The sequence below is a fragment of the Lepus europaeus genome, chromosome 1 (assembly GCF_033115175.1).
Source record: "Lepus europaeus isolate LE1 chromosome 1, mLepTim1.pri, whole genome shotgun sequence".
In the NCBI taxonomy this organism is placed as follows: Eukaryota; Metazoa; Chordata; class Mammalia; order Lagomorpha; family Leporidae; genus Lepus; species Lepus europaeus.
In genome coordinates, this window is record NC_084827.1 from 104,809,065 (window position 1) to 104,835,149 (window position 26,085).

The 26,085-nt window shown below is 34.0% G+C and overlaps 1 protein-coding gene across 1 annotated transcript in view; it reads right to left on the reverse strand.

Annotated features, from left to right (window-relative positions):
• KCNH7 (potassium voltage-gated channel subfamily H member 7) overlaps positions 1-26,085 on the reverse strand; it is a 526,117-nt gene that overhangs the window by 36,754 nt on the left and 463,278 nt on the right. The window contains exon 9 of the mRNA XM_062200019.1: positions 21,507-21,706. Coding sequence (XP_062056003.1) covers positions 21,507-21,706 — 200 coding nt within the window. The remainder of the gene's footprint in view (positions 1-21,506; positions 21,707-26,085) is intronic.

Genomic DNA, 26,085 nt, shown 5'->3' on the forward strand with positions numbered 1-26,085 from the left:
TCCTTATATTCTCAGCCTCTGAGCAGCCTAGGTAAGGAATATGATGGGTTCCCCTTTTTCCTGTACAGTGGAACCCTTCTTACCTGGCTTTCCCTAGGAGTTGAACCCTTCTCCCTGCCTACCTCCAGCATCTCCTTTTATTCTTCTCTGTTAGCTCTGGACTATGACAGTGAAGCTAATATTTCAGAATTGCTAGGACCATTGTTTTTGTTTGTTGTTGTTTGTTTGTTTGTTTTTGTTTTTTATGTCTGACCTGTGATCCTGGTATAGCATTAGCTGAAATTTAGCCTTGTTTTATTCCACTCCTTCCTCCTGTTTTATTTTTTGACAAATAAACGTTTCTAACACTTATAAAAAAGAGATACAATATCTATTGTGTTTTCTCCAGTTCTCCTGGTGGAAAATCTCCACTAAGATTTGTGTTTTATTGCCTCAACAGAGTTTAAATGTTTTGTGCTTCATTGTATCATGTTAAAGAATTATTTTCCTTTCATCCTTTAATTTATTTTTCTTGTTTCTGGCTTGTTAAATGCTCTGGCTTACTTGTGCTTTTTTTGTTTGTTTGTTTGTTTGTTTCCTGCAAGTTGTCTTAAACTCATTTTGGAAGTAGGTATTTCCTCAAATTAATTTACAAATATGTTCTTAGAATTCTAACCATCTTGGAATCACTTGCAAAATCACACAAAAAATTCAGTTCTACACAAAAAATTTTCCTAGCTAAATGTCCTCAGCCTCCAACATTCATTTTATGAGAAGTGACATCTCTGTAAGGATTTCCTCAAGTTGGAGGTGCCGCCGAACTTTTATTTTCAGAAAGGGAAGATACACAGATCTTGGCACAGACTTGTTTAGATTAAGGAATTCTTCCACAGTGTTAGTGCTTCATTGACTTGCTTAACCTTCTGAAGTTAGTCACATAGATCATGTAAGTAAAAATAAAATTTCAGATTCAATTGTCGAAGCACTTCTTATATGAATTGTTAGATGTTAAAAATAAGTTAGCAGCTTTGAAATCTGGAACATGCCTGAAAGAACTTTAAAGTGCAGATTTAAAAGGAAGGGAATCGTGATACAACTGAGGAGGAAATGCATTGAGAAGAATGGGAAGTGACTGATAGGTATGGATGTTTATCCAAGGTACCACTCTTTATCAGTCCCAGCTAGGTTGCCTTCTTTGCTTCCTACACATTGTATTTTTTTTCCAGGTTTGATTTTCCTGGTAAACTCCATAATTAGAAGCTCCTCATTCTCTACTCAGATACTGGTTTTTTTTTTTTTTTAACTAGTTCTAACAGATTTGGTTTTAAAGTGTTGTGTCAAGTGCACAAGGCCAGACGAGGACATAATCTGGTTTGGTAATTATTATACTCATTTCCACTCTATACAGCCTTCTTGTCTGGAAGCTCTAAAATTGCAAAGGTACATATTATTTTCAGCTATGCCTGTGGAGCCATTGTTTCACTGAGTCAGTATAATTCAAAAGACCAAGGAGCATCACCCAGAATCAGTTGTCACAGCTTGCAGCTTAGAAAAGCAGCTCAATTCTTTTAGCAAATGTTTCTCAAGAACGTCTTCTATGCGTGGTACTGGGTTAAGGAGTATAATAGCAAATAAAATATGTTTTGAAAACACACACAAAAAAACCTTTTCCTCTAAATTCTCAGATTAAAATCTGTTTTTCACAAGATTAACCACAGTTTCACTCATTGTGTTCTTGTCAAATGTGAACATTTTTTATTTAATTGCCTTTTTTGGTGTTTTTTTGAAAGAGAGAGAGAGAAAGAGAAAGAGATAGAGATAGAGATAGAGAAAGAGATAGAGATAGAGATAGAGATAGAGAGATAGATAGAGAGAAAGAGATAGAGAGTACTGTCATCTGCTGGGCTACTCCCCAATTACTGCAACACACAGGGCAGGGTCATACCAAAGCTGAGAGCCAGGATCTTAATTTGGGTGTTCCATGTGGGTTGCAGGAATGAATATGTGAGCCATCACCTGCTGCTTCCTAGAGTACACTTTAGCAGAAAGCTGAAACGGAAAGCAGAGTCAAGACTAGAAACTAGACGCTCTGAAGGGGATACCAGTGTCCTAAGCAGTTTGTGAATTGCTACAGCAAAGTCCATTTCCTAGATGTTTATAATGTACATTTAGGAAGCTAATGGTTGTTCAAATGAACCTTCACAGTTGTTTAAATGAACCCAACAATTAATTTAAGATGAGTGAAAAGCTCTAATTTCATTTTCCTAAAACTGACTGACATGGTGGGAATTTTTTTGAAATTTTTGAAATTCCAGAAAATTTTTTCAAAGGTTGATAAAAGTCGCATATATTTATTATGATATAAGATCACTTAAATATTTTATAAATGTGATTATCTTCTCTTTACTTGAATTTATGTGAATAAAACTCTTTTGAACTCACAATCAAATTATGGTTTGCAAATGAGTTTTTTTAAGTGAGGATGAAATGCCTCCCATGATTGTGTAAAGAAATCAGTCCATAGTTTATTAGTAGAGAACCCAAATATAAGGCCATTGAAACGTGAATAACACAATAGTAGCCACAAAAAAGATACCATATCATTTTAAAATCAAATTCAGTACACACACACACACATACACTCAGAATCAAACAGCAAAATGGAAACAACTATTGCAAATAAATATCAACCAGTGCAGATGTTAGTTGATAGCAGTTAAGATGTTGCTTTGGATGCTTGTTTCCCCTATTGGAGTGTCTAGTTTGGGATCTCAGCACTGCTCACAATCCTAGCTGCTTGCTAATGCACAATTCAAGTGATGGCTTGAATATTTGATTCCTTGCCACTCACATGGGACACTCAGATTGGGTTATAAACTCCTGGCTTTTGCCTTGTCCAGTCCTGGCTGTGTGGGTATCTAGGGAGTGAACCAGCAGATTGAAAATCTGTCTCTTTGCGTTTCTCTGCCTTTCAAATATATAAACAAAAGTTTTAAAAATTATACAAACATGTTCATTAATTCAGCTGTATCCAAGTTATGCTGAACTTCTCTCTAAAAGGTATATATACTACTCACATCTAATGATATAAAATTATAATTTTGTTAATCCTTGCAATTATGTGGTTTGTGAATTCATATTTTCTTTATATTGAGCAATTAATACAAAATTAAAAAATGAGCTCAAGTTGAAATTTACATAAGCTTGAGAGATCTGATTCAATACATGATCACAGCAAAATAACATTTGTTATATTAACTTTTTAAAAAGTAAATCCTTAAATGTAAATTATTTATATGCTTGCACTAATAAAACAATTATGCCATGTGCTTATGTACTGGGACACAAGTGAAAAGAAGTTTGGTTCAGGCCTATGATAGATTATACAGAAAGAAACTTTTTCTGGTCTTCGGTCTGTGGAGTCAGAACAGAGAAGTATCCTAACTAAAAAGGTTTCTCCTTTTTCTTTTAGCTATGTCCCTATTGTACATTTATCTCCTCAATCAAATTTTACCTGGCTACTGCTGGATAAGGATTTCCAAATTAAATCGAATACTCACAATATATTGACAATAAAATATTCCTCAAATTCAAGCCATAAGATTCAACATTTACTATTTGTTACCCTGAATTGTAAGACACTTTCTCATAGTGGAGACACTTCCCCACTACTCTTTGAAATACTGTCAATAATTGAGTGTTTTTGTTTATTTATTTTCACCAAAACTCTTTCTAGGCTCCCAGACTCCTTTCACAGCATTTTAAATCCCTCTATTTGCTTTTTGTAATGAACTGGGGTTGAGTATTTGGCATAGCAATTAAGATACAACTTGGGATATCTGCATCCCATTTAGAATGCCTACGTATGAGTCCCAACTTTTCTTACAATTCCAGCTTCCCATTGATGCACGCCCTGGAATCAGCAGTGATGGCTCCAGTTCTTGGATCCCTGCCACTCAGATAGAATACTTAGATTGAGTTCATGATTTCTGGCTACAGCTTGCCCTATCCCAAGCTGTCTGGTGAGTGAACCAAAGAGTGGTAGATCTCTATTTCTGTCTTTGACTTTCTGCTCTCTTTCAAAAATGAATAAGTAGAAGTTTGAAGAAAAATGAATTTAATGCATTTTTATATACATCATATCCAGATAGTATCAGATGATTGATTAACATTCTAGTGAAAGGGTTTTTAAAAGCTTATTTCACAGACTGTAGCTACAGAAGAGAATATTCTGAAAGGCTGGGTGAATAGAACACATTTAGAAAGACAGCCCGAATATGGCAAATGGTTCCCTTAAATAGCAGATTAATCATATGGACAACTTTGGTGGCTGTGATAACTGTAATTAGGAAATTTTCTGGGGAAATTCTCTGGGTCATTAAATATACTTAAATCTTGACAAATTAGGATTAATCAAAATTAACACTCCCTGTGAGGCACTAAAGCCCACACATGGTTATCTAATAGATTATGCAAGTGATATATTAAATCTTAATCTCTGTCCCAGAGTACAGCTTTAATATTTGATAGCATTGCCTGATTCTTATAGAAATGTTGTTTCACATGTGGGCATTTACTTTTGATAAATCTTTAGTGCTTGTACAATAATAAACCTTGCATTTTCTTGATTCTGGAAGCTAATGCCCTAATTTAATAGATTTTGTAATGTCTAGATCATCTCAGTGCATGTTATTTCTATGATTTGACCATCAAGGGAAAGGAAACACACATATACTATGTTTTCTTCATCATCACATGTTTGATACTGCTTACCATAAGTGAGCTGTTTTAGCAGCTTTAAACTGACAAATTGGCATTCTCCTACTCCAGTGCTCAAATTATTTTGTCACCAAATTTATCATTTTACTTTCGTGTGGCTGATAAGAATAAGGAATTATTTTGTTTTATTTAATATTCACATCTGGCCAGTTTGTCAGCAACATAGTCTTGCAGGATTCATGATTGTGGGAATACTCATAAGCATTGGGAGAGTACACCAAATTTCTGTAAGTAATTTCCCGACATCTAGCATATTGTTGCTATCACTTAGGGAAAAAAAAAAGTATGGCTAGAACAAAACATGATCACACAAAGATGTGATTCAAATGGGTACAAATCTTAAGATATACTACAGGGCAGTTATAATCAAAACAGCCTGGTACTGGTACAAAAACAGATGGATAGACCAATGGAACAGAATAGAAACACCGGAGATCAATCAAAATATCTATAACCAACTCATATTCGACAAAGGACCTAAAACCAACCCCTGGAACAAGGACAGCCTCTTCAACAAATGGTGCTGGGAAACTGGATGTCCACATATCGAAGTATGAAGCAAGACCCCTACCTTACACCTTATACAAAAATCCGCTCAACATGGATCAAAGAACTAGAGATGTGCCACGACACCATGAAACTAATTGAGAGCATAGGGGAAACACTCCAAGATACTGGAACAGGCGAAGAATTCCTGGAGAAGACCCCAGAGGCATGGGTAATCAGAGATAAAATAAACAAATGGGATTACCTCAAATGGAAAAGTTTCTTTACAGCAAAGGAAACAGTCAGGAAAGTGAAGAGGCAGTCAACAGAATGGGAGACTTTATTCGCAAACTACACAACAGATAAAGGATTAACAACTAGAATCTATAAAATGATCAAGAAACACCACAGAATCAAAACAAACAACCCAATAAAAAGATGGACCAAGGACCTTAACAGACATTTTTCAAAAGAGGAAATCCAAATGGCCAACAGACACATGAAAAAATGCTCAGGCTCCCTAGCCATCAGGGAAATGCAAATCAAAACCACAATGAGGTTTCACCTCACTTCGGTTAAATTGGCTTACATACAGAAATCAACCAACAACAGATGCTGGCGAGGATGTGGGGGAAAAGGGACACTAATCCACTGTTGGTGGGAATGCAAACTGGTAAAGCCACAATGGAAGACAGTTTGGAGAGTCCTCAGAAACCTGAATGTAGCACTACCACAGAACCCAGCCATCCCACTCCTTGGAATTTACCCAAATGGAATTAAAGGGGAGAAAAAAAAGAGCCATTTGCACCTCAACATTTGTTGCAGCTGAATTCACAATAGCTAAGACATGGAAGCAACCTAAATGTGCATCAACGGATGACTGGATAAAGAAACTATGGGATATGTACTCTATGGAACACTATACAGCAATAAAAAAAAAAAAAAAAACAATGAAATCCGGGCATTTACAACAAAATGGAGGGAGTTGGGAAATATCATGCTGAGTGAAATGAGCCAATCCAAAGGGACAAATATCATATGTTCTCCCTGATCGATGGCAACTAAACGAGCATCTAAAATGATACCCATTGAAGTGAAATGGACACTATGAGAGACAATGACATGATCAGCCCTTGTCTAGACTGTTGAGGAACAACTTACTATTTTATTCCTTTTAGTATTTGTTGTTGTTGTTGTTGTTGCTCTGTTTGTTCTACTTAATACCACTGGTTGAACTCTGTAATCAATACACAATCATTCTTAGGCATTTAAAATTAACAGAAAAGTGAGCTCTGTTGAACATAGGAGTGGGAATAAGAGAGGGAGAAGATATATAGCTTGGCACAGGCTCACTCGGACTTATCTCCAATGGTGGAACTAGAAATGTGCAAGGGGATTTCAATTCAATCTTATCAAGGAGGCATGTACCAATGCCAGTGCACTTGGTAAAGTGATAAGTATAAGTACACAACCGATCAAAAAGATAGGGTAAGAGATTTTACAAACAAGACCAGTGTAAGCAAATAATGAAGGATAGAATTAAAAGGGAGAGAATGATCCTGCGGAGGAAGCAGGACACACAGCAGACTCCTAGAATGGCAAACGCCCAAAACAGCACTCTGGCCTCAGAATCAACCCGTGGGGCATTCAGATCTGGCTAAAATGTCCATGAGAGTCTCACAGGCATGGAAAGCCACAACATGGTGGCAAAAACAATCTAAATGAAAGATCCTGGTGAATAAGACTCCAGTGGAAGGAACAGGCCATCAAGGAGGGAGGCGCCTTTCTCCGAAGGGAGGAAGGAACCTCCACTGTGATATAGCCTTGACTAAACAAGTTCAGAGTTGGTGAACTCAAGGGGCTTCCATAACCTAGACAGCTCATGGCAAGAGCCTCGGGTGATTGCTGACGTCATAAATAAAAGTGCCAATTGTTAAATCAACAACGGGAGTCACTGGGTACATGCTCCCCACGTAGGATCTCTGTCCTTAATGTGTTTTACTATGAAACTTAAAAACACTACTAGTCGAACAATACCCTATACCTTGTGTGGTTGTGTGAGGGCAGCCTGTTGAAATCCTTGCTTAGTATATACTAAGTTGATCTTCTGTATATGAAGGTAATTGAAAATGAAACTCAATGAAGGGCGGGATGGGAGAAGGAGTGGGAGAGGGGAGGGCCGCGGGAGGGAGGGAGGTGGTGGGGGAAGCCACAACAATGCAAAAGTTGCACTTTGTAAATTCACATTTATTAAATAGAAAAAAATTAACATGCCTTGCTCTGGGTCTCTTTGAGTTCATCTTGAAGTTTATTGAGCTTCTTGGTTGTTTATATTCACTTTGAGGGGGGTGAAAAAAAAAACAAATGGGTACAAATCTTGAACCAGTTTGGTATCAATACTGTTTCCTTGAGAAATGAAACAAAAATCCTCCTTCTAACATTTCCCTCCTCTCTGCCCCTGAAATCCTAGTTAACCTCATAGCTGTGAGATATTTCTTTGGTTCCAGAAGGAAATTAAAACCTTAATCTGATCTATGTTAATACAGGTCAAGGATGAATGGGAGTGTGGGTAACAATCTATGGGCAGAGGGGATGCGTTACTTTCACATACATGTCCTTATTACCTTGGCTCCTGCTAATTCAGCAGAAGAATGACTTAGAAAATGCCTCAGGATTTCTCAAATGAGCTGTCAGGGGAAACCCTGTGCAAATCCTAGGATCTACAGCAATTGGAGAGATCTACATCCTGGGAAGCGGTTTCAGGACCTCCTCTGCTTCCCTCTGCTTAACTAGAGAGAGATGGTAGGGGAAGTGATGTACAAAATGTAACTCGAGTGGATTCTATTGGATGTTCTGCAAATAGTTCTTCCCCAATGGACTCATTGTAGATGACCTGAAGCTGCTTACAGAGTAATCAAAAGAGAAGTGCAACCTTCCAGGAGGTAAAAAGAATGAATTAAAATATGACCTTGGACTTAAAATATCACCTTAAGCATATATCAGGGTTTCATGGTTTCAAAAATGCTTCTCATGTATCATATTTCAGAATCATAATTTTTGGTTGAATTGTCAATGTATGTGAGGAGCATGGAGTGGCAACAACTCCACTTTGCCATTCTGAAAACTGAGACAACTCATTAGGGTATTTGATTGGCAAAAATGCTATAATTCCAAGCTTAGTCGGGTTTCTTCAACCATTTTGACTTCGCAGGTGTCAACCAAATTAGGTTTCTAAAGTTACTAACAAATGGTAAGACACAAAATATTTCTCATTAATTTCATTGGCCAATTTAATATCAATAAGTAGTAAAAGATAGAAATACAATAAATGCCATTTTAATGTTGTTCCAGATATGGTATTTATTCCTCAGAAATGTTAAAGATGGAAAACACTACATTTGTTGTCTGGAGAAAGTGATGGGTCTATGTGTAATTATTCAAGTTTTTTTTTTTTTTAAGTAGTACTACAAACTTTCAAAATAGTTGAAAATCTTTTCTTTCACCTGACAGATTCCTCTCCTGTAAAAAATATTGACTGTTAACTAGCACTTTGCATGTTGCATATATGGTTCTATCTGCACATTTCTGCTTCTGCCAATTGAGTCATAAACCAGCTGTCTATGTTCTAGTACCTATTTATGCCAGCTGTACTTGTTAGGGGGATTACATCATTGAATTATATAATAGATAAGATAAAAGACAAAATTTTGTATGAAGAACACTGCTCCACTAGCCCCTGGAAAGCCCTGAAAATAAAACTGAATGATTTTTAAAAACTTATAATGGTGAATAATTTAAAAAAAAAGATTGTCTAATTATGTGTTGGCTACAATGCATAAAGTAGAAACACTGTAATCCATGAACTCTGATATAATCCCAGAAATAAAAAAGAAATTAAGAAGAAGTTGCAAAATTAGAAATATTTGGAGGTTAAGGATGATGCTTTATAATAATCTGTAAATCAAAGGAGAAATAATTTAAAAAATGACAAAGGGAAAACATTTCATATCAAAACATATGGAGCTACAGATTAAAAACGTTTATACTCCTAATGCTTTTATTATTAAAAAGGAAATCAAACAATAAAAAACCTTAATACCAATAGTAAGAATAAGAAAATAATCTAAAGAATGAAAAACAGGGAATTGATGGAGGCAAATGCCAAAAGTGAAATTAACCCTAGCAAGGATAAAGTCAATATGTAATTCATTGAAAAAATACAATGAAATTTGTAACTCTTTCAAAGGCCTGCTTAAGGAAAGAGCAAAAAAATAAAGTTTAGGGATAGCAAAGCAGTTATGATATGTTGATAGCTACTATTTTAAATCTGAGTCAGACATCACAGCCAACTGATCTCTGACAAGGGTGCTAAGAACATGCATTGATAAGAGAGCAGTGTTTGCAACAAATGTTAGGAAAAGTGATGCCCACATGAAAAAGAGTGAAACTAGCCCCCTATTTCTCACCATATACAAAAGTCAACTCAAACTGGATTAAAGACCTTAATGTAAGACCTGAAACTATGAAACTAATAGGGAAAAAAAAATCATAGGTAAAACACACTAGGGCATTGGAATGGGCAAGAATTTTCTGGAATACTTCCCTAAAGCACAAGACACAAGAGCAAAACTAGGCAAATGGGATTTCATCAAACTAAAGAGCTCTTCACAACAGAAGAAACATCCAACAGAGTGAAGAGACAACCTATAGATTGAGAAAAACGTATTTTCAAGCTTTACATCTAAAAGGGGGCTAATATCTAGAATATATAAGAAATCCAATCAACTTAATGACAAAATCCCACAAACAGTCCAATTAAAAAATGGGCAGCAGAACTAAACAGATGTTTCTCAAAGGAAGACATAAAAGTGGCCAATAATTATATGAAAAAATGTTCAACACCACTATAATGAGATACTACCTTGTTCCTATTAGATTGGCTAAATCAAAAAGACAAAAGTTAGCAATTATTGGTGTGGAGGTGGAGAAAACAGAAAACTTGCACACTGTGGGTGGGAATGCAAATTAGTACAGCCTTTGAGGAAAACAGAATGGAGATTCCTCAAAATGGTAGAGATAGAACTACCACATGATCCATATCTATGATCCACTTCCAAGAGAAATGAAACCATTTGTTGAAAAGACAGCTGCACTCCCTTGTTTATCATAGCACTGTTCACAATAGCCAAGATATGGAAATAATTTAAGCACCCATCCATTAGGAATGAAAAAGAAGATTTTTACATATACACAGGGAATATTACTCAGCCATAAAAAGGATAAAGCCTCTCCTTTGCAAGAACATAGATGGAATTGGAGGTCATTGTGCTAAGGGAAATAAACTAAACAGAGAATGAAAAGTATCATATGATCTCACTCATAGAGTCTAAAAATTATGGAGGTCTCATAGAAGCAAAAAATATAATGCTAGTTATCAGAGGCTGGGAGAAAATGGTTATGAGAGTGATGGAAAAAGGTTGATTGACAGGTACGAGGTTATAACTAGATAGAATTAAGAAGTCTGGAGGCTCTAGTCTCAGTAGGGTGAGTCTAGATAATGTTAAAATATTGTATAATTCCTTAGAAAAATCTATAGGATAGGCTTTTGAATGTTTTATAACATTTCCTATAACGAAATGCTAAATGTTTGAAGAGATAAGTATATATTGACCTTGATTGGACATTACACAAGGTATATATAGGTTTCAAAATATTATATAAAGCCCCATAAATACGTACAATTTTTATGTCTGTTGAACTTAAAAAATTAAAAAATTTCAGCCAGAATTTATACTAATATTGCAAGGAAGAATCTACATGCTTATATCTTGTGATTACTTAAGTTCTTGAAATTATTAGAGGCTCTTTATACTGGTTATGATTTCTAGCTTTTCTTAGCATGATTTTATAATTTGATCTTTGGATATCTCAAAAGACTAACATTAATATGTTGTAATTGAATAAAAATAATAATATATTTTATATGATAGAATTAATACTCTCAACTAGATAAGAAAAAGAAGTGAAATAAGATTAGTAAGAGTTGATCTATCTTATCAGATGTTAAAACATGATAGAAAGCCACTAATTACAAGCTATTTCTGTATTACAACTGGAATGGATAAATACAGCAGACTTCAGATCTATAGTTGTATTCCAATTTGATAATTTAATGTATAATTTAGTTATTGTTTTAATTAAGTGAAAGTAATGGCTAATATCTTCTATTCATGTAACGAAAAAAATTTTAAAAAATAGATTTCAAATAGGTTATAGAGTTTTATTTCTAATCACATAGGAAAACCTACAAGAAAATCTAGGAAACTTCTCACAATCTAAAGATTTAGTAAACTATTTTAAAAGAGGGAAGAGCCTGAATAGTACAATAAAAGTTTACCAATTTTATCATATTATTTTATAAAATTTGTATTCAAAATATTTCTTAAACAAAACCAAGATATTGAGAAAAACTTTAGGAACAAATTGCAGTATGGATGGCTGATAAGACATTAATATCTACAACCTGTAAGGGATCCCTATGAAATAAAAGAAAGATAACTGAAAATATGTAAAAACTACAAATAGGCAATTCATAGGAGAAACATCCAAGTGTCATATAAATATAAATGAAAAGAATGCTTAAATTCAATAACATGAAATGTCATTAACATAAGAACAAACTTTCATGTATTAATTAAACTGGCCAAAAATAAATAGAAGCATAACATCCACTGCTTCTAAACAGCATTAGAGAATAGTACCAACATTGTTGGTAGAAATATAAATTGTTTAGCATTTTTGAAATATAATCTCACAATAGCTTAAAAGTAAAAATATAGATGGTCTTTAGCTTGGCCATCTCTTTTATAGGAATCTACTCAAACAAAGTAAGAGGATCAGTAAGGGAAATTTCCATAAGGATGTTTATTACAGAATTCTTTTTTTAAAAAAAATCTTTTATTTATTTATTTGACAGGTAGAGTTATTACAGTGAGAGAGAGACAGAAAGAAAGGTCTTCCTTCCGTTGGTTCACTCCCCAAATGGCCCTCCTGGGCCACAGCAGAGAGCTGGAATGGAAGAGGAACATCCAGGACTAGAACCCCGCACCCATATGGGGTGCCTGCGCAGCAGGTGGAGGATTAACCAAGTGAGCAACAGCGCCGGCCCCTATTGCAGCATTCTTTGAAGTGGCATGAACTTGGAAAATGAAAGCTCATCGATGAAAGAATAGTTGATAATTATAATTTTAACATGTATTAATATACCACCATATTTTTATTGTACAATTATAGTACACAAAACAATTTATTATAGAATGTTTTGTTCATTAATATAAATGAATTAGTGTTGTATAAACTGACTTGGAAGTATTTTCACAAAATATGAAGTAAGAAGCATCAATTTTATACAATTTCTAAGATTTTTTTTTTACTTCTAATCCTTGAAAACTTTTAAGTGTTCTTGCACAGAGCATATAGGTCATGTTTATCAGAAATTCTATTTTTATTTTTAAAATGAATTAGTTTTAAGTTTATTCGAAAGACTGGGAGACAGGGATGGATAAAGATCTTCTGTCTGTAGATTCATTCTCCAAACGCCAGGAATAGCCAGGGCAGGGCCAAGTTGAGGCAAGGAACCTGGATCTCCATCCAGGTCCCAAGGACTTGAGCCATTACCTGTTGCTTCCCATGGTGGACATGATCAGGAAGTTGGAATTGTAAGCTGAACTGATGCATCCAGGCCTCTGCCATAGGATATGGGCTTTCCAAGAGGCATCTTAACAACTAAGCCAAAGCCTACACGAACTCCATATAATTTAATATTACACATTTATGCATTAAATTATTCTCACTAACCTAATGTCTTTTTGATTTTTACTCATTAAATTTTTTATCTGATAAAGTATTAAGACTTTTACTGCAATATAAATTAAACATTTATTTTAAAAAATAAAAAAAAACACAGAAAGAGAGAAGGAAGAAAAGTGGGAGAGAGAGAGGCAGGGAGGAAAGAAGGGAATATCATTAGTTCTTAGAATTGTATCTTCAACCAAAGAAAATTGAAGGAAATGGTGAAGGAATTTAGTTTCATGATATCCACACATTTAGTAAATTTTGTGTACAAGAATACTGATCGGAGTGTTTTACTGATGGAAACAGAGTTCAGATTACTTTGTTTTTACTATTAGAGTCTCAAGTATAGAAATTGTAACACATGAATCAGATTTTCCCTACTATATTTAGAGATTGTTAATATTTCAATATCTTCCTAGGCTGATGAATTTAAACATATCCTCAAATCTGTGGCAGTGACCCCCAGTCAGACTGAAAACATTCGCTTCAAACCAGTGATATCCAGGGTTAAAATAAGAATCAGTTAACTAGCAAGACAGTAAAATTATACCAGCTTGATATCAAAATGTTATGTAATATACCATAAATAGTGGCTAATGAGAATATCTTAGGACATTCTCAGATTACCTTTCTTACTGTATTAGTTTTCAGAATGAATATAAAAATGATCCTGTTAGCTGTTTGAATGTTCTGTTCTTGAAAGTGTTTTTGCTTAAAAAAGCCTTTTGGTATTAGTTTAAATTATACTTCTCATGAGGTGGAAATGTTAGAATCATCCTTGCTCTGTTTCAGTTTTGGTTCTTTGAAATGAATGTTTAGTTTCCTGAGCCACTTTGTCATTTTGTCCTCATGAGTTGTTAAGTCCAGTGTCTCTAAGCCTGAACTGTGAATAAATTACCACAAACGTGAATAAAAAAAAAGAATTGTATCTTCAAATCACACTGAATCTGTTAAAAGCTAATTAAAAATTAAAATTAAAAATTAAAAAAGTTACAAGCATATACAGGAGGGTATATAATTGTATATGTGTACATGCGAAAGAGAATTACACAGTGCTTTATACACATGGGTAATGAACAATAGAAGATTGAAATACTGATGTGGAAGGGATAGAGTAGGAAGGGAAACAAATTAAAGTATAAAAATTTTAAAAATGTACTAAAAATTACCCTTCATAAAAAGCACTTATGTTGTGATTTCATTTATATGAAATATTTGTGTGTGGAGATGTGTTGTGTGTTTGTGCATGCATGTGTAAGTGTGTGTGTGTGAGAGAGAGAGAGAGAGAAAGAGAGAGAGAAGCACCATTAGTGAAGATGGGTCCTAATTTGAAAAAATTCGAATCAAGCTATGATAAGTCTATGATATGAGAAAAATTACACACACACACACACACAAACAGGATATGCCAGAAGTATGCTTACTGAGATGATGTTATAATTGGGAGTTATCTCTGAATGAAAAGATTTGTAGGTCACTTTGAGTTACTTTTAAATAAAATTTTATGTACTATTTGACAATTTATAATTAATGTCTTCTTTAACTTAGTTTCATGATTAAGTTATTTCTTTCTCTTTAAGAACTGTGTGTTTAAAGGCCACAATCTTGTTCATCCATTGCTTTTCTTTTCTTGATTTTGACCATTATCCAGATGATCTTTCTATATCTCAATTTCAAGGATGTCTCCATATCTGATCACTTAGTTCAGTCCAGATTATAGGCTTTTAATTCATTTTTATTATGAAATTTTAGACCATATTGCATTTGTTTTTATCTTGCATCATACTACCTTCCATTCTTAAGATGTCTAGTCAAAGAGAATTGCTTTGCTATAATATCCTGATCTTGGTGGTGTTAAATATAAAGAATAGCTCATAGGTAAAACAGGTAAAAGTAGAACTGGAATCTGGGCTAAAGCTCCCATCTTTGAAAATACCATGAAGATCAAATCCCCTTTTCCTGATATCAACAGATGTGATTCACAGTATAGAAATGGTTGAAAGCTAAGATAAACCTCTAAGAAGCATAAAAAATAATTAGCCGTGGATGGAGTGAGTCTCTGGCTTATCTTGCCACTATGGTAGGACATGTTTTAGCTATGTGTGGGCTGTTTAGCATACTAAGCTAAAAGGACTACTGGTTGAAAGGGTAAAATAAGCTGCAGCATATATGGGTGTGGTTGAGCATAACTAGCTTGTTAAAAATGTACAATAAGAAGTAAACAGGCCCTCCATTAAAAGCTCAAAATTTTCTTTCAGATGGGCCTTAAGGTGAAAGTAGAGGCCTGCTGGGGGTGGCCCACATGGCAAACAGGAGCCAAATTAAATGAGGTTCCTTGAATATATCCCACAAGAAATACACATAATAATTATGCTTTTTATAATGCATTCTCATCCATATAGATAGTAATATGTCTAAACCAAGAATAATAGTTAAAAAATATATATATATATTTCTTAAGATATTACTACATTAAGGCTGTGTGGTAATTTGGGTTGGATAAACTACCTCTGTTTATTTTTTCTCCTTAAAAATGATTAAGAAATCTGACATTTACATATTCATTTATAATATAAATCCCCAGTCTCCAAAGAATGTCTTTCACTAAGGAAAATATTGGACTCTTATTTTGTGGGAAATTGTGGGTGATTTGATTCTATTTAGTTCAAGAAATGCTGAATCAATCTAGCATTTGAATGAAAAGAACTTATATCATACTTCCAAACAATATTTTATAACTGAACTTTTGTGATCTCTATTTTTATTATTGACTTAACCCATGTTGATTAAGTGATCTGAAAGTGAACTAAGTTTGAACTCTTCTGCTCCTACCATACTCCAAAAGAAGTATTTTGAAATACATCATACCCTTTAGCATTACAAGATGAACTCTACAGTCCTATTCAAAGAAGTTTTAGAGTTGAAAATGATTGAGACATCATTTCTGCCTTCCTGCTACTGCTAGAAGAAAAATCATAATGAGTGGGGAAACCGAAGTGCGGAAGTAGGTTACTGCTTCAGAAAGGTGTTTCTGCAATGGCTGCTTTTCAAAGTCTCATGCCACACTTTCATTCTTTCTTTTGGCTCATGAACTGCTGAAGGTCAGATTCCACTATTGAAGAACTCATTTTGCATGGAAGCAGCATGGTATTAACTGTAAATAAATCATTCATGATGACGGTTGGGGACCACAATAAAGTGACCCTCATCACTTGTGAAAGGTGACTGAGCAAGTATAATTGTGACTTGAAAACACCAAAGCCCTGCCTTAAACTTAATATTGATCATGTCAGAAAGGTAATAGGACATTTATTGTCCTCTGTGATATTTTTGAGAACTTTAGGATAAGGGGGCTTGATGAACTTTAACCATTTCTTGAGCACCTGTTTCAGGGGCTGGCTACAGTAGATGATCTAAACTATCAAGGTTGAGCTAACAGCAGATTTCTTAACAGTGCAAAATGCTCCTATCTACCCAGTTTCTTCAAGATCAGGCAATGCTCATGTAGATGAAAATATCATTTGAATTACAACACTTTTTAAACTCAGCTCCTGAATTGTAACATGGGTATTTATTGATGAAAAACTAAAAGATGTTACCAATGTTATGTTTCATTATCATTTAAATGCAAGTTTCTGCCTATCTTCTATTACTTTTTAAATTTTTTTTTATTTTTCTATTTTTAAATGCATGGAAGACTAGTTAAATAGAAGGGCATCAAACTTTTAGTAATTTTATTATAACTATGATATGCTGATTAGTCAAGATTTTTCATTGACCATATAGATCAACTTAAGTATATAAAAGTCATTAGAAAGAGTGATTTTACACATTTTCCTTTAGTATTTCTGGTCAGATTTATTGTTACAAGATCATTTTTATCTGAGCTGCTGAGTTGAACATAACTGAAGGAACTCATTACATTTCACCAGGTTGTATTAAAACATTCCAAGATTTGAACATGTAGTTCTGACATAGATGAAATCATTTAAATATGTGTAGAGAATGGGTATAACAAAGCTTTGGGTGGAGTAGAGTTAGATTGTGGATGCAGATATAAGTGGTGAGATATTGATAGTAATGGAGTCTATTATATAACAGAGAAACTCGAAAAGGTTTGTGTAGGTGTAGGAAAGAAAATAATCTTTAAAACACTCCTTAGAAATCATATCAAATCCAAGAAATTAGAATTTCCATTAAACAGTATACTTTTATAATTTTTTTTTATTATGCTCTTTTCTACTTTGGTTTTGTTTGCAAGGTCCATTACAAATGCATGCTGTATCCCTAGGAATCTCACATAGTTCTAAGTATTTTTAACCTTTTTGACTGAGTTTTGATTGAAATCTTCAAAACCTCTCCCTATCTTTAGCTATAGTGCTATTCAATTCCACCTGCTTTCACAGGAATTAATCTAGCCTCAGCTTACCCTGGGAGACTGGACCATATAGTGTGCAAATGGGGTCAGGTTTTCTCCCTTAACTCTCAAAGGCAAAACTTTCACCTTTTTTCTTTTCCTTCCTGCTGTTTAAGGAAAACTTAGTACCCAGCTAAATAAGTCAGTCTATTCCTCATGCATTGATTACAATGGTGTTTCTCAAAATCTTTCTATGAATGCTAAAAAATACTCAGTTTTCACTTTTTGTCCTAAAATAAATTAAATGAAGTTCTTTCTGGATTATCTAATTCTGCTTTGTACTCTCACACATATGTGCCTCTACTTCTTCCCTTGTCTTTAACCAAAACGTTCTGCCTCAGTTCTCTGTTATCAGCAATTCAACCACCCACTTGTCCCAGTAGTTTTTCAATAACATTCTATGCAGAAGCTAGCAGCAGACAGGTTAGAATCTCCATTATGCAGAAAAGCCCCCATAATAATTGTTTTATACATTTAGCACATTTGAATTCTGGTGCTTTTAAAATACTTTAAAATGTCAGTTTTAATGAAATTCAGAAAGGTTAGTGACTTGTCCAAGATCAGTGGCAGATTGAAAGCTAGTACTTGGTCCCCTGATTCTCTAATCTATTTTTTCTCTTATCAAGCATTTCTTGGTGGGGGTAGGGTGTTGTATTTTTAGGTAATAAATATAAATTCTCCATTAACTGCTCATAAAAATTTTCTTAGTTTCTGTCCTAAGTTGTTTATTCATTTCCATCAGGAATGATTACAGTTCATTGTTATCAATGTTCTTTGTAATCAGAGCAAGGCTCCTGTGTGTGGATGTGAGGCCATTTGATCCCACATTGACATGGAAGAATATTTTCAGTGTCTTGGTAGTGTTGTAACAAAGACAATGTTGGCTAACTTCAGAAATTTTCAGAAGGTGGCTTTAATTTGTGGAAATTCCTTGAAATGCCACCAGTCCTAATCTGAGAAATCATCTCCTATTCATAATTAATCAAGTTTCTACAGGGAGAAGGGAAAAGGATTTCTAGAATTAACCTGCCCAATCTTTGTGATAATTTGTTCTTTTCCTAAATCTGAAATCAGACACAAAAGAAAATACCCCTCTTACTAGCTTATTATCCTGGCCCCGTCCTTTTGTACTCTGAAGCATTTGTTTCAGTTGAAAGGGAGATTGTACTTGTTCCCAGAATGTTTTCAGTTCAGCAACATTCTAGCAATAGCTCTTTCACAAAAAGCAAAAGATTCAAGGAATAAGGAATATGGAACATGTTTCAGGCAATTCTTTCCTATGTTTTGTGGTTTATCAAGCACTCAAATGTTTACCGTCATGAAAATAATTTTAGGTTAATTATTACAATATGACTTGGAAAACTTGTACCTCAGTTGGGCATGGCAGAACAATAAAAATGACCTGAAATGTTTCATGAGAAATTATATTTAAGATTATATGCAAATGAAATAACAATGGAATGCTGATGCAAAAAATACAACAGTTTGATGTACTTTTATGTATCACCATACGTAAATTTAAATCATTTAAGCTACAATTACATTGCAATTTGTTTAACAGTAAATTAAGAAGACACAGGAATTTTAATAATGTGGTTTTTGGAAATAAAAAAATCCACTTTGATTTTTTAAAAAACCTTTCAATAGTCTAAGCATACCGTTGCTTTTCTCTAATCAACTTTGCTTAGCATATCGAACTTAATAAGCAAGTATCTTCCATTAGCTGAATTTTCAGAATTATCTTGAACTTTGATTTTTTTACTCACTTTGCAGTCACAAAATGAAAAATGTAGACATTGTGTTCAAACAAGAAGTTCGTGCAAAGTCAAGTTCTCAAAACCACATGCAAAACTCAGCGGCACATGGTTTAGAGCTCACACACTCCAGGATCATGTAACATTGGCATGCAGATGAGAGGAAAGAAAAGCACCTACATCATGAAAATAGAGGATGATGAAAGAGAATGACATTTTCTTTATGACAATTATCTAATGCAAACCGTATACCCATAACCTTGACCAGAGTAGGGATAGGGACAGAAATAAATTTTTGTGGAGAGTGGGAAACTACATATAAATATTATGAGAGGTCAAGTCACTGTTAAAATTAAGGTTCTCTATTCTGTACTTGGCCTCATTTAAGTTATCTTCCCCAGTATCTTGCTTTGTATTTCCTCTGCTATATCATGCAAAAAAAGATCAGAACTAATATTGGAAATCATTTAACAAGCTCTAAACCTGACAGATAACAAGGGTGTTCTCCACAATTTACACGAGAATTAAATTGGATATAAATACCTCCTGTTCTTACCGGTGGGTGTTGTAATTCCATGTATTAAGGTGTGAAGCAGACAGGAAAGAGATAAATCTTTCATAAGTACATTGTAAATAGGCAAGTGGTATATAAACCGTATTCATAGGTACTAGAGTCAAACAATGAAAGGTAAATAGTTGTCACAAAATAGACTTAGTCACAAAAAATGGTCACAAAACTAGAGTTATGGAGAGGGGATATAAAATAAATAATTGTTTTACTACTGCTATTGAAATAATTTGACAGTATGGGACAACAAAACTGAGTGACATGTATTTTGATTAAAAATTCTTGACACTGCTTCAGTCAGCCCAGCAGTAGAGATCCCCCAATGGTTGCTTAATGCTGATATTTTTGTCAGTCATACTAATGGAATTACATAAAAGTCATAAATGTATAGGTGCTCTCTTGTGAGATTAAATTGTTCTGAAGGGGAGATCAGTTTATCAAGTGAACTTTTCACAGTGAACTTCAGGGTAATTAGAATTAATGTATGAGTTCAGTTACATTTCTGTATAAAATGTGCTAATTTTATTAGCTTCAGATTCGCATTTTTATAATGGCAAGTCCTCCTCAAATAAATCACACACAGAGATGATAAAATTATCCATGCAAACATGTGTCTTTCACATTGGGCAATAAATTTGCAAAACTTTCTGCATCATTATTGATAATTTTAACTCTTCCCTTTAGAAATTACTACCCAAAAATAACAATCTGAATTGTTTAGGCTCACAAAAAAATTGCATTATGCAATTGATGTAATTAAATGTGATTGATTTTATTTTCTGAAACTGCTTAGAAACAGATTCATTGCACAGTGGAGGACTTGCCAGATGGGAAGTCACAATATTTTTAATCTTTTTTTTTCTATAGTTCTTTGATATGTCATAGAATTTGGATTTGTTGTATTTATTTTTAATAATCAGTCTCTACAACCAGATAGTGCATAAAAGAATGTGGGCAGTTCTACTAACAATAAAAAAAGAGCTTTTTGGATCATATTAATTTTAATTGTGCTGATTTGGAGGCAGCGACATGGGACGGGATGGTTATGACAAATGATCACAAACGATATGAGGGAATCCACATTTCCTCCTTGAAAGGAAAAATGCATTAAAGCAGGTACAATTAAAGGGCATAGTTAATTGTTTGAAATATAGAAAAAAAGTTATTTTAAAAAGCTTGAAACTTCCTATCATAAAATGCTTTTCTTATCCATAAAGTCCCTAACTTCCACAAATTTCCAAAATGTCCATCAATTAAAGAATGTTAACCTTGTATCCCTGAATGGGATGTCATAGTTGTTATGGTTTACTTGGAAAACCTTATTGCACCTGGCGTCAACTAATATTTTGGGTGCTGGCCACTAGGCCATGTACTGAAAGTCCATGTCCCATCTAAAGCAATGTTCTCACTAACTGGATATGGGAACTCTATTACACACAGTTATATCAGTTTGCATCATGTTATAATGCCTTTGCCACACAATATAACTAGATATAGCACCATGCAATGCCATGAATTGAGAATGAGAGACTATCTCCAGGGGAGAAAATAAACATCCGAGAGAAGAAAACAAAAGCAGGGGGTTCAAAGCTGGTGAGACTGGCTTTTCCACTTTGGCTATAGCTATAATGCCTGTGGTGCTTCCATTTTGGAAAACAGAAATACATACCATGTTCATGTCAATGCCATTGGTGTACGTCCATGCATGCTGGAAATATTCCTCAAGCCGTTGCCTCAGAGGGTTGGGGATTTGGTGAAAGCGAATGAACTCTTTAACTCTCAGCATCTGCATGTGGTACCTGGCAGTTCCCGAATATAGTCTTTGGATTATTGCAGATACATTTCCAAAAATGCTTGCGTACATTAGTGCTGGATTGGATAAAAAACAAAGTTATGGGTGAACACTGCCTTTGGTCATTTATATCTTGTCAAAATATCAAATATACTGATTTCAGTGATCTCAATAGAGTTGTGAGGATTTGTCATTTGTCTGTGGGGGGACTGGAGTGAAGAGTTAAACTTTAAATGTTATAATTTTAATGATAAATCTGGAGAGGGAAAGTTTCCAAATTTATCACAGATTCTAAATTCAGAAAAAAACCTTAAGATTGTTTATAATATCAGCTTGTGAAGGAGCATTGGCTAGAGATAAAATGCATTTGGAAGAAACCACTCTGTTTGTAATAGGAAGATACATCCTGAGTCACCATAAATGTTTTCTTGAAAAAAAGCTTATGAGGCAAAAATAACTTTTAGGGATTTCAAAACCATCCCTTGAATTTGAGACAAAATACTAATTCTTAAATAATGACTTATCTCTGCCTCTAGGCCTCCAATTTGGCACTGTGGTACAATAAATCTATTAGATATTTTAGACTTATTTTTAATACTTTACATTTGCTAAGGAAGAGTCTTTTCTTTTAATGAACCAATAGTTTCCTGAGAGTATTAATTTGTATACAATTTTTATTGATTCTAATTCATTTTTAAAGTTTCTTTGTATAAGAAATATATCTCTGGTTTTAAAAACACAGACCTATTTTTTGTAGGAAAAATGGGATACATTTTTGGTTTTTTCTCCATGGGGAGAAAATTCTGTACATCCCTTTCTATATATTCAGTATTTAAGTATAATATACTCATTAGCTGTTTTGGGGGATAAATCTTTATGATTTAAAGTAAGCTCTTTAAGGATTCTTATATTCTCCCTATATATTTGTATGTAGTTTCTAGTAATTTTTAAAGGAAATGGTGCAGTCTTTATAGAAAGTCACATTATTCATATGGTCTGTGTGTTGATCTATGAGAGTTTCTCAGAACCTTAGAATGAAGCAACATTAAAAGGCTCTAGGTCTACAACAGAACAAACAGGTGGGGAAAGTGACAATAAAAAATCTGAATGTTTTGTTAAGCTATGTAATGAATACATATTTTTCCTTCAAACACATTTTGCAAACATTTGCCTCTATAAATCACTTACTCAAAAATTAAAGTAGGTTGTTGTAAGATTCATTATGTGTTTCAAACAAATCTAAGTTTTCTCCAGTATTTTCTTTCTTTTTCATCTTATAATGTTTGGTTATCATAGTCTTTGTTTATTGTAGATATTCTTAGTAAGAGAATGTCCCTAGGAATGAAGTGACCCTTTATTTTTATCTATTGAAGAAGCTGAAAATTAGTGAGGGATGAGGGTTAATTTTACATCAACTTGGCTGGGTCACAGGGTGTCCAGATACTCGGTAAAATATTTTTGTGGCTGTGTCTGTGTAAGTCTCTGGATAAAATGAACATTTGTATCAGTAAACAAGTAAAGCAGATTGTTGCCTCCCATCGTCCAGGCATCATCCATTCACTGAAGGCCTGGAGAAAACAAAACGGTAAAGGAGATTTCACTCTGCCTTTCTCTGAACTGAGGTATCATCTTCCCTTGCCTTTAGTTTTGAATTCAGACTAGGAGTGAGTTCAAATGGGCGTCATCAAATGTCCATCACTTTTCCTGAGTCTCTGGTTTGCTGAACACAGATTTTGACACTTAGTTTCCATAACTACAAAGATCAGTTCCTTTTTCTGTATCCATAGCTCTCCCTTTATCTATCTATCTATCTATCCATCCATCAATCATCTATCAGTAAATCATCTATCCATCATCTATCCATCAGTTCACTCATTCAGTTTATCTTGAGAGCCAGACTAATCAAGATCTGTAGTGAGTTTGAATTGGCATGTGAGGGAGACATTGATTCCCCTATAATGTAGATAAACTGTTTAGGTCACATCAACTGTTTGGGTCATATCTTTTGCAGGCAGAAGAATTTGCTCTAAATTATTCCTAATTTGTGTAATTGAGTAGTTAGGAAGAAAGCAATATTTGCCAGATTCTAGTTCTGTGATCCCAGGCAATTCATGTGAGAAATATTTTTTACCCATTGTAGGCCTAATGTTGGAGACATGTCTGTGTTTGGCTATGTTTTACAGTATCTATTACATGATCAGGAAATATAGTCAGCACACAATCAATGCTAGTTATTTTACTGAAACCACATAATTACATGAAGGAGAAAAGTCAGGAAAAATTTCCTGTTTAGTTTTTAACAAATACTGTGGTTTTATCTCCATACTACCATTAAAATGAAACAAAATATCAGTGTGAGTCATAAGCCTGCATCTTCTATTCACTGTCAGGATGGAAAAATGTAGATATAAGTATGCGATTGAAAACATGAATAAGCAATTGAAACACTTTCTTTAGGAAACTGTACGTGGATGGCTTTTAAATTTATAATGAAAACATGACTTTCTGAGTTTATAAGGAGGCAAGCAAAGCTAATGTTTGTAAGTTGACCAGTAGAAAACAATGAGTATATCTGTATTCCTTACTTAGTTGATGCCTATCAACTACCATAAAATAAGTCAAAAGCAGATGGGTCAACTATTGTTTATAGGCATTTCTTTTCGCAACTCAGTATTTTATTTAATTTTCCAGAGCAGAAATATAAACAGAGAGTTTATATGTTATCAAAATGGTTGAATTTGGGTTTAGGTATTATAGAAACAAAATAGATATATTTTTAAAACATTCTTCAGCATATCACATTCAAAAATCTGATATGCTAGCCAAACCAATAAATGTGTTTGATTGCTGTTACCTGAAACAATCTGATAGAACAAGTACAATTTGCTTTGAAATTGCATAATTTACAAAAAAGCCTTAAAAACATTCCTAACTTATATGTAATTTACAAGAAACAAGACACATTCATTTTAAATATGCAGTTAAGTTGGTTTTGACAAATGTATACCCTTGTAAACACTATCAAGATATAGGACATTTCCCAGACCCAAAGTTTTTCTTGTGTCCTTTGACTGCCTGCATCATTCGTTTTAGACCTAATGCAACCACTAAATTTCTTTGTCATTCCAACAGTTTGCATTTTCTAGAATTTCATATACACAGAATCATAAACTACATATTCAATTGTCTGATTTTTTGCTTCAGGACTGTTTTTGAGAATCACTCTGTTGTGTCCATCAGAATTTTTTAATTGCTGATTTGATTTGCATTATGCAGCTATATCACAGTTTATTTCTTATCCTGTTGATTGAAACTTCACTGTCTCTTTTGGCTTTTATGAGTAAATCTGCTATGAACACATGTGTACAAGTTTTTGTGTGGGCATATATTTTCATTTACCTTTTAAACACCTAAGAGTAGAATTGCTGAATTGTGTTTATGAGACAACAAACTGTTTTCACAGTTGTATCATATTAAATTCTGACCAGCAATATCATTTGTTTCATATAGTCTTCAACATTTAGTTTTGTCAGTCTTTGATTTTAACCATTGTAGTGGATATAATATCTCTTTAGGATTTTATTTTGCAGCTCCCTGATGTTTTAATCACATGTTTTCATGTGTACATTTGCCATCCATATATCTTCTTTTATAAAAATTGTTAAAAAATTGTTTTCATTTTTAAACTCAGTTGTCTTTTTCTGATGGTCTTGTAAATATTTGTGATATATTCTGAAACCAAGTTTATTTTCAGATATAAATACTGAGAATTTTTTCTTCCATTCTCTGCTGCCTTTATTTTTATAATGACCTTTGAAAAGCAGCTATTACTAATTTTGATGAAATCCAAAATTTTTATCAATTATAAGTTTTTGGTTCAGGATTATTTTTTGTTCATTTCAGTTTTGATAATTTGTATAATTTTAAGAACTCATCCATTTCATTTAAATTTCCATATTGTTATAAAACCAATCACAATCTTTTATAATCTTGCTATTTTTATTCATATAGTACATTGGTAACCTTATGTTCTATTTCTCTCTCTCTCTCTTGCTCTCCTTCTCTCTATTCTAGAGGTTTAACAATTTACTGATTTTGTTAATTTCTGCTTTTATTCATATCTATTATTTTTCTACATCTACAAATTTTAATTTGCTTGTTTTTTACTAGCTTTTTTTAAATAGTTTTTTTTCTAAGATTTATTATTTATTTGAAAGGCAGAGTTACAGAGGCAGAGGCAAAGATAGAGAGTTTTTCCATCCATTGGTTCATTCCCCAAATGACTGCAATAGCCAGAGCTGAACTGATCAGAAGCCAGGAGCCAGGAGCTTCTTTCAGGTCTCCCACACAGGTGCACGGGCCCTAGGACTTAGACCACCTTCTAATGCTTTCCCAGACCATAGTAGAGAGCTGGATCAGAAGTGGAGCAGCTGGGACTTGAACTGGCAGCACTGCT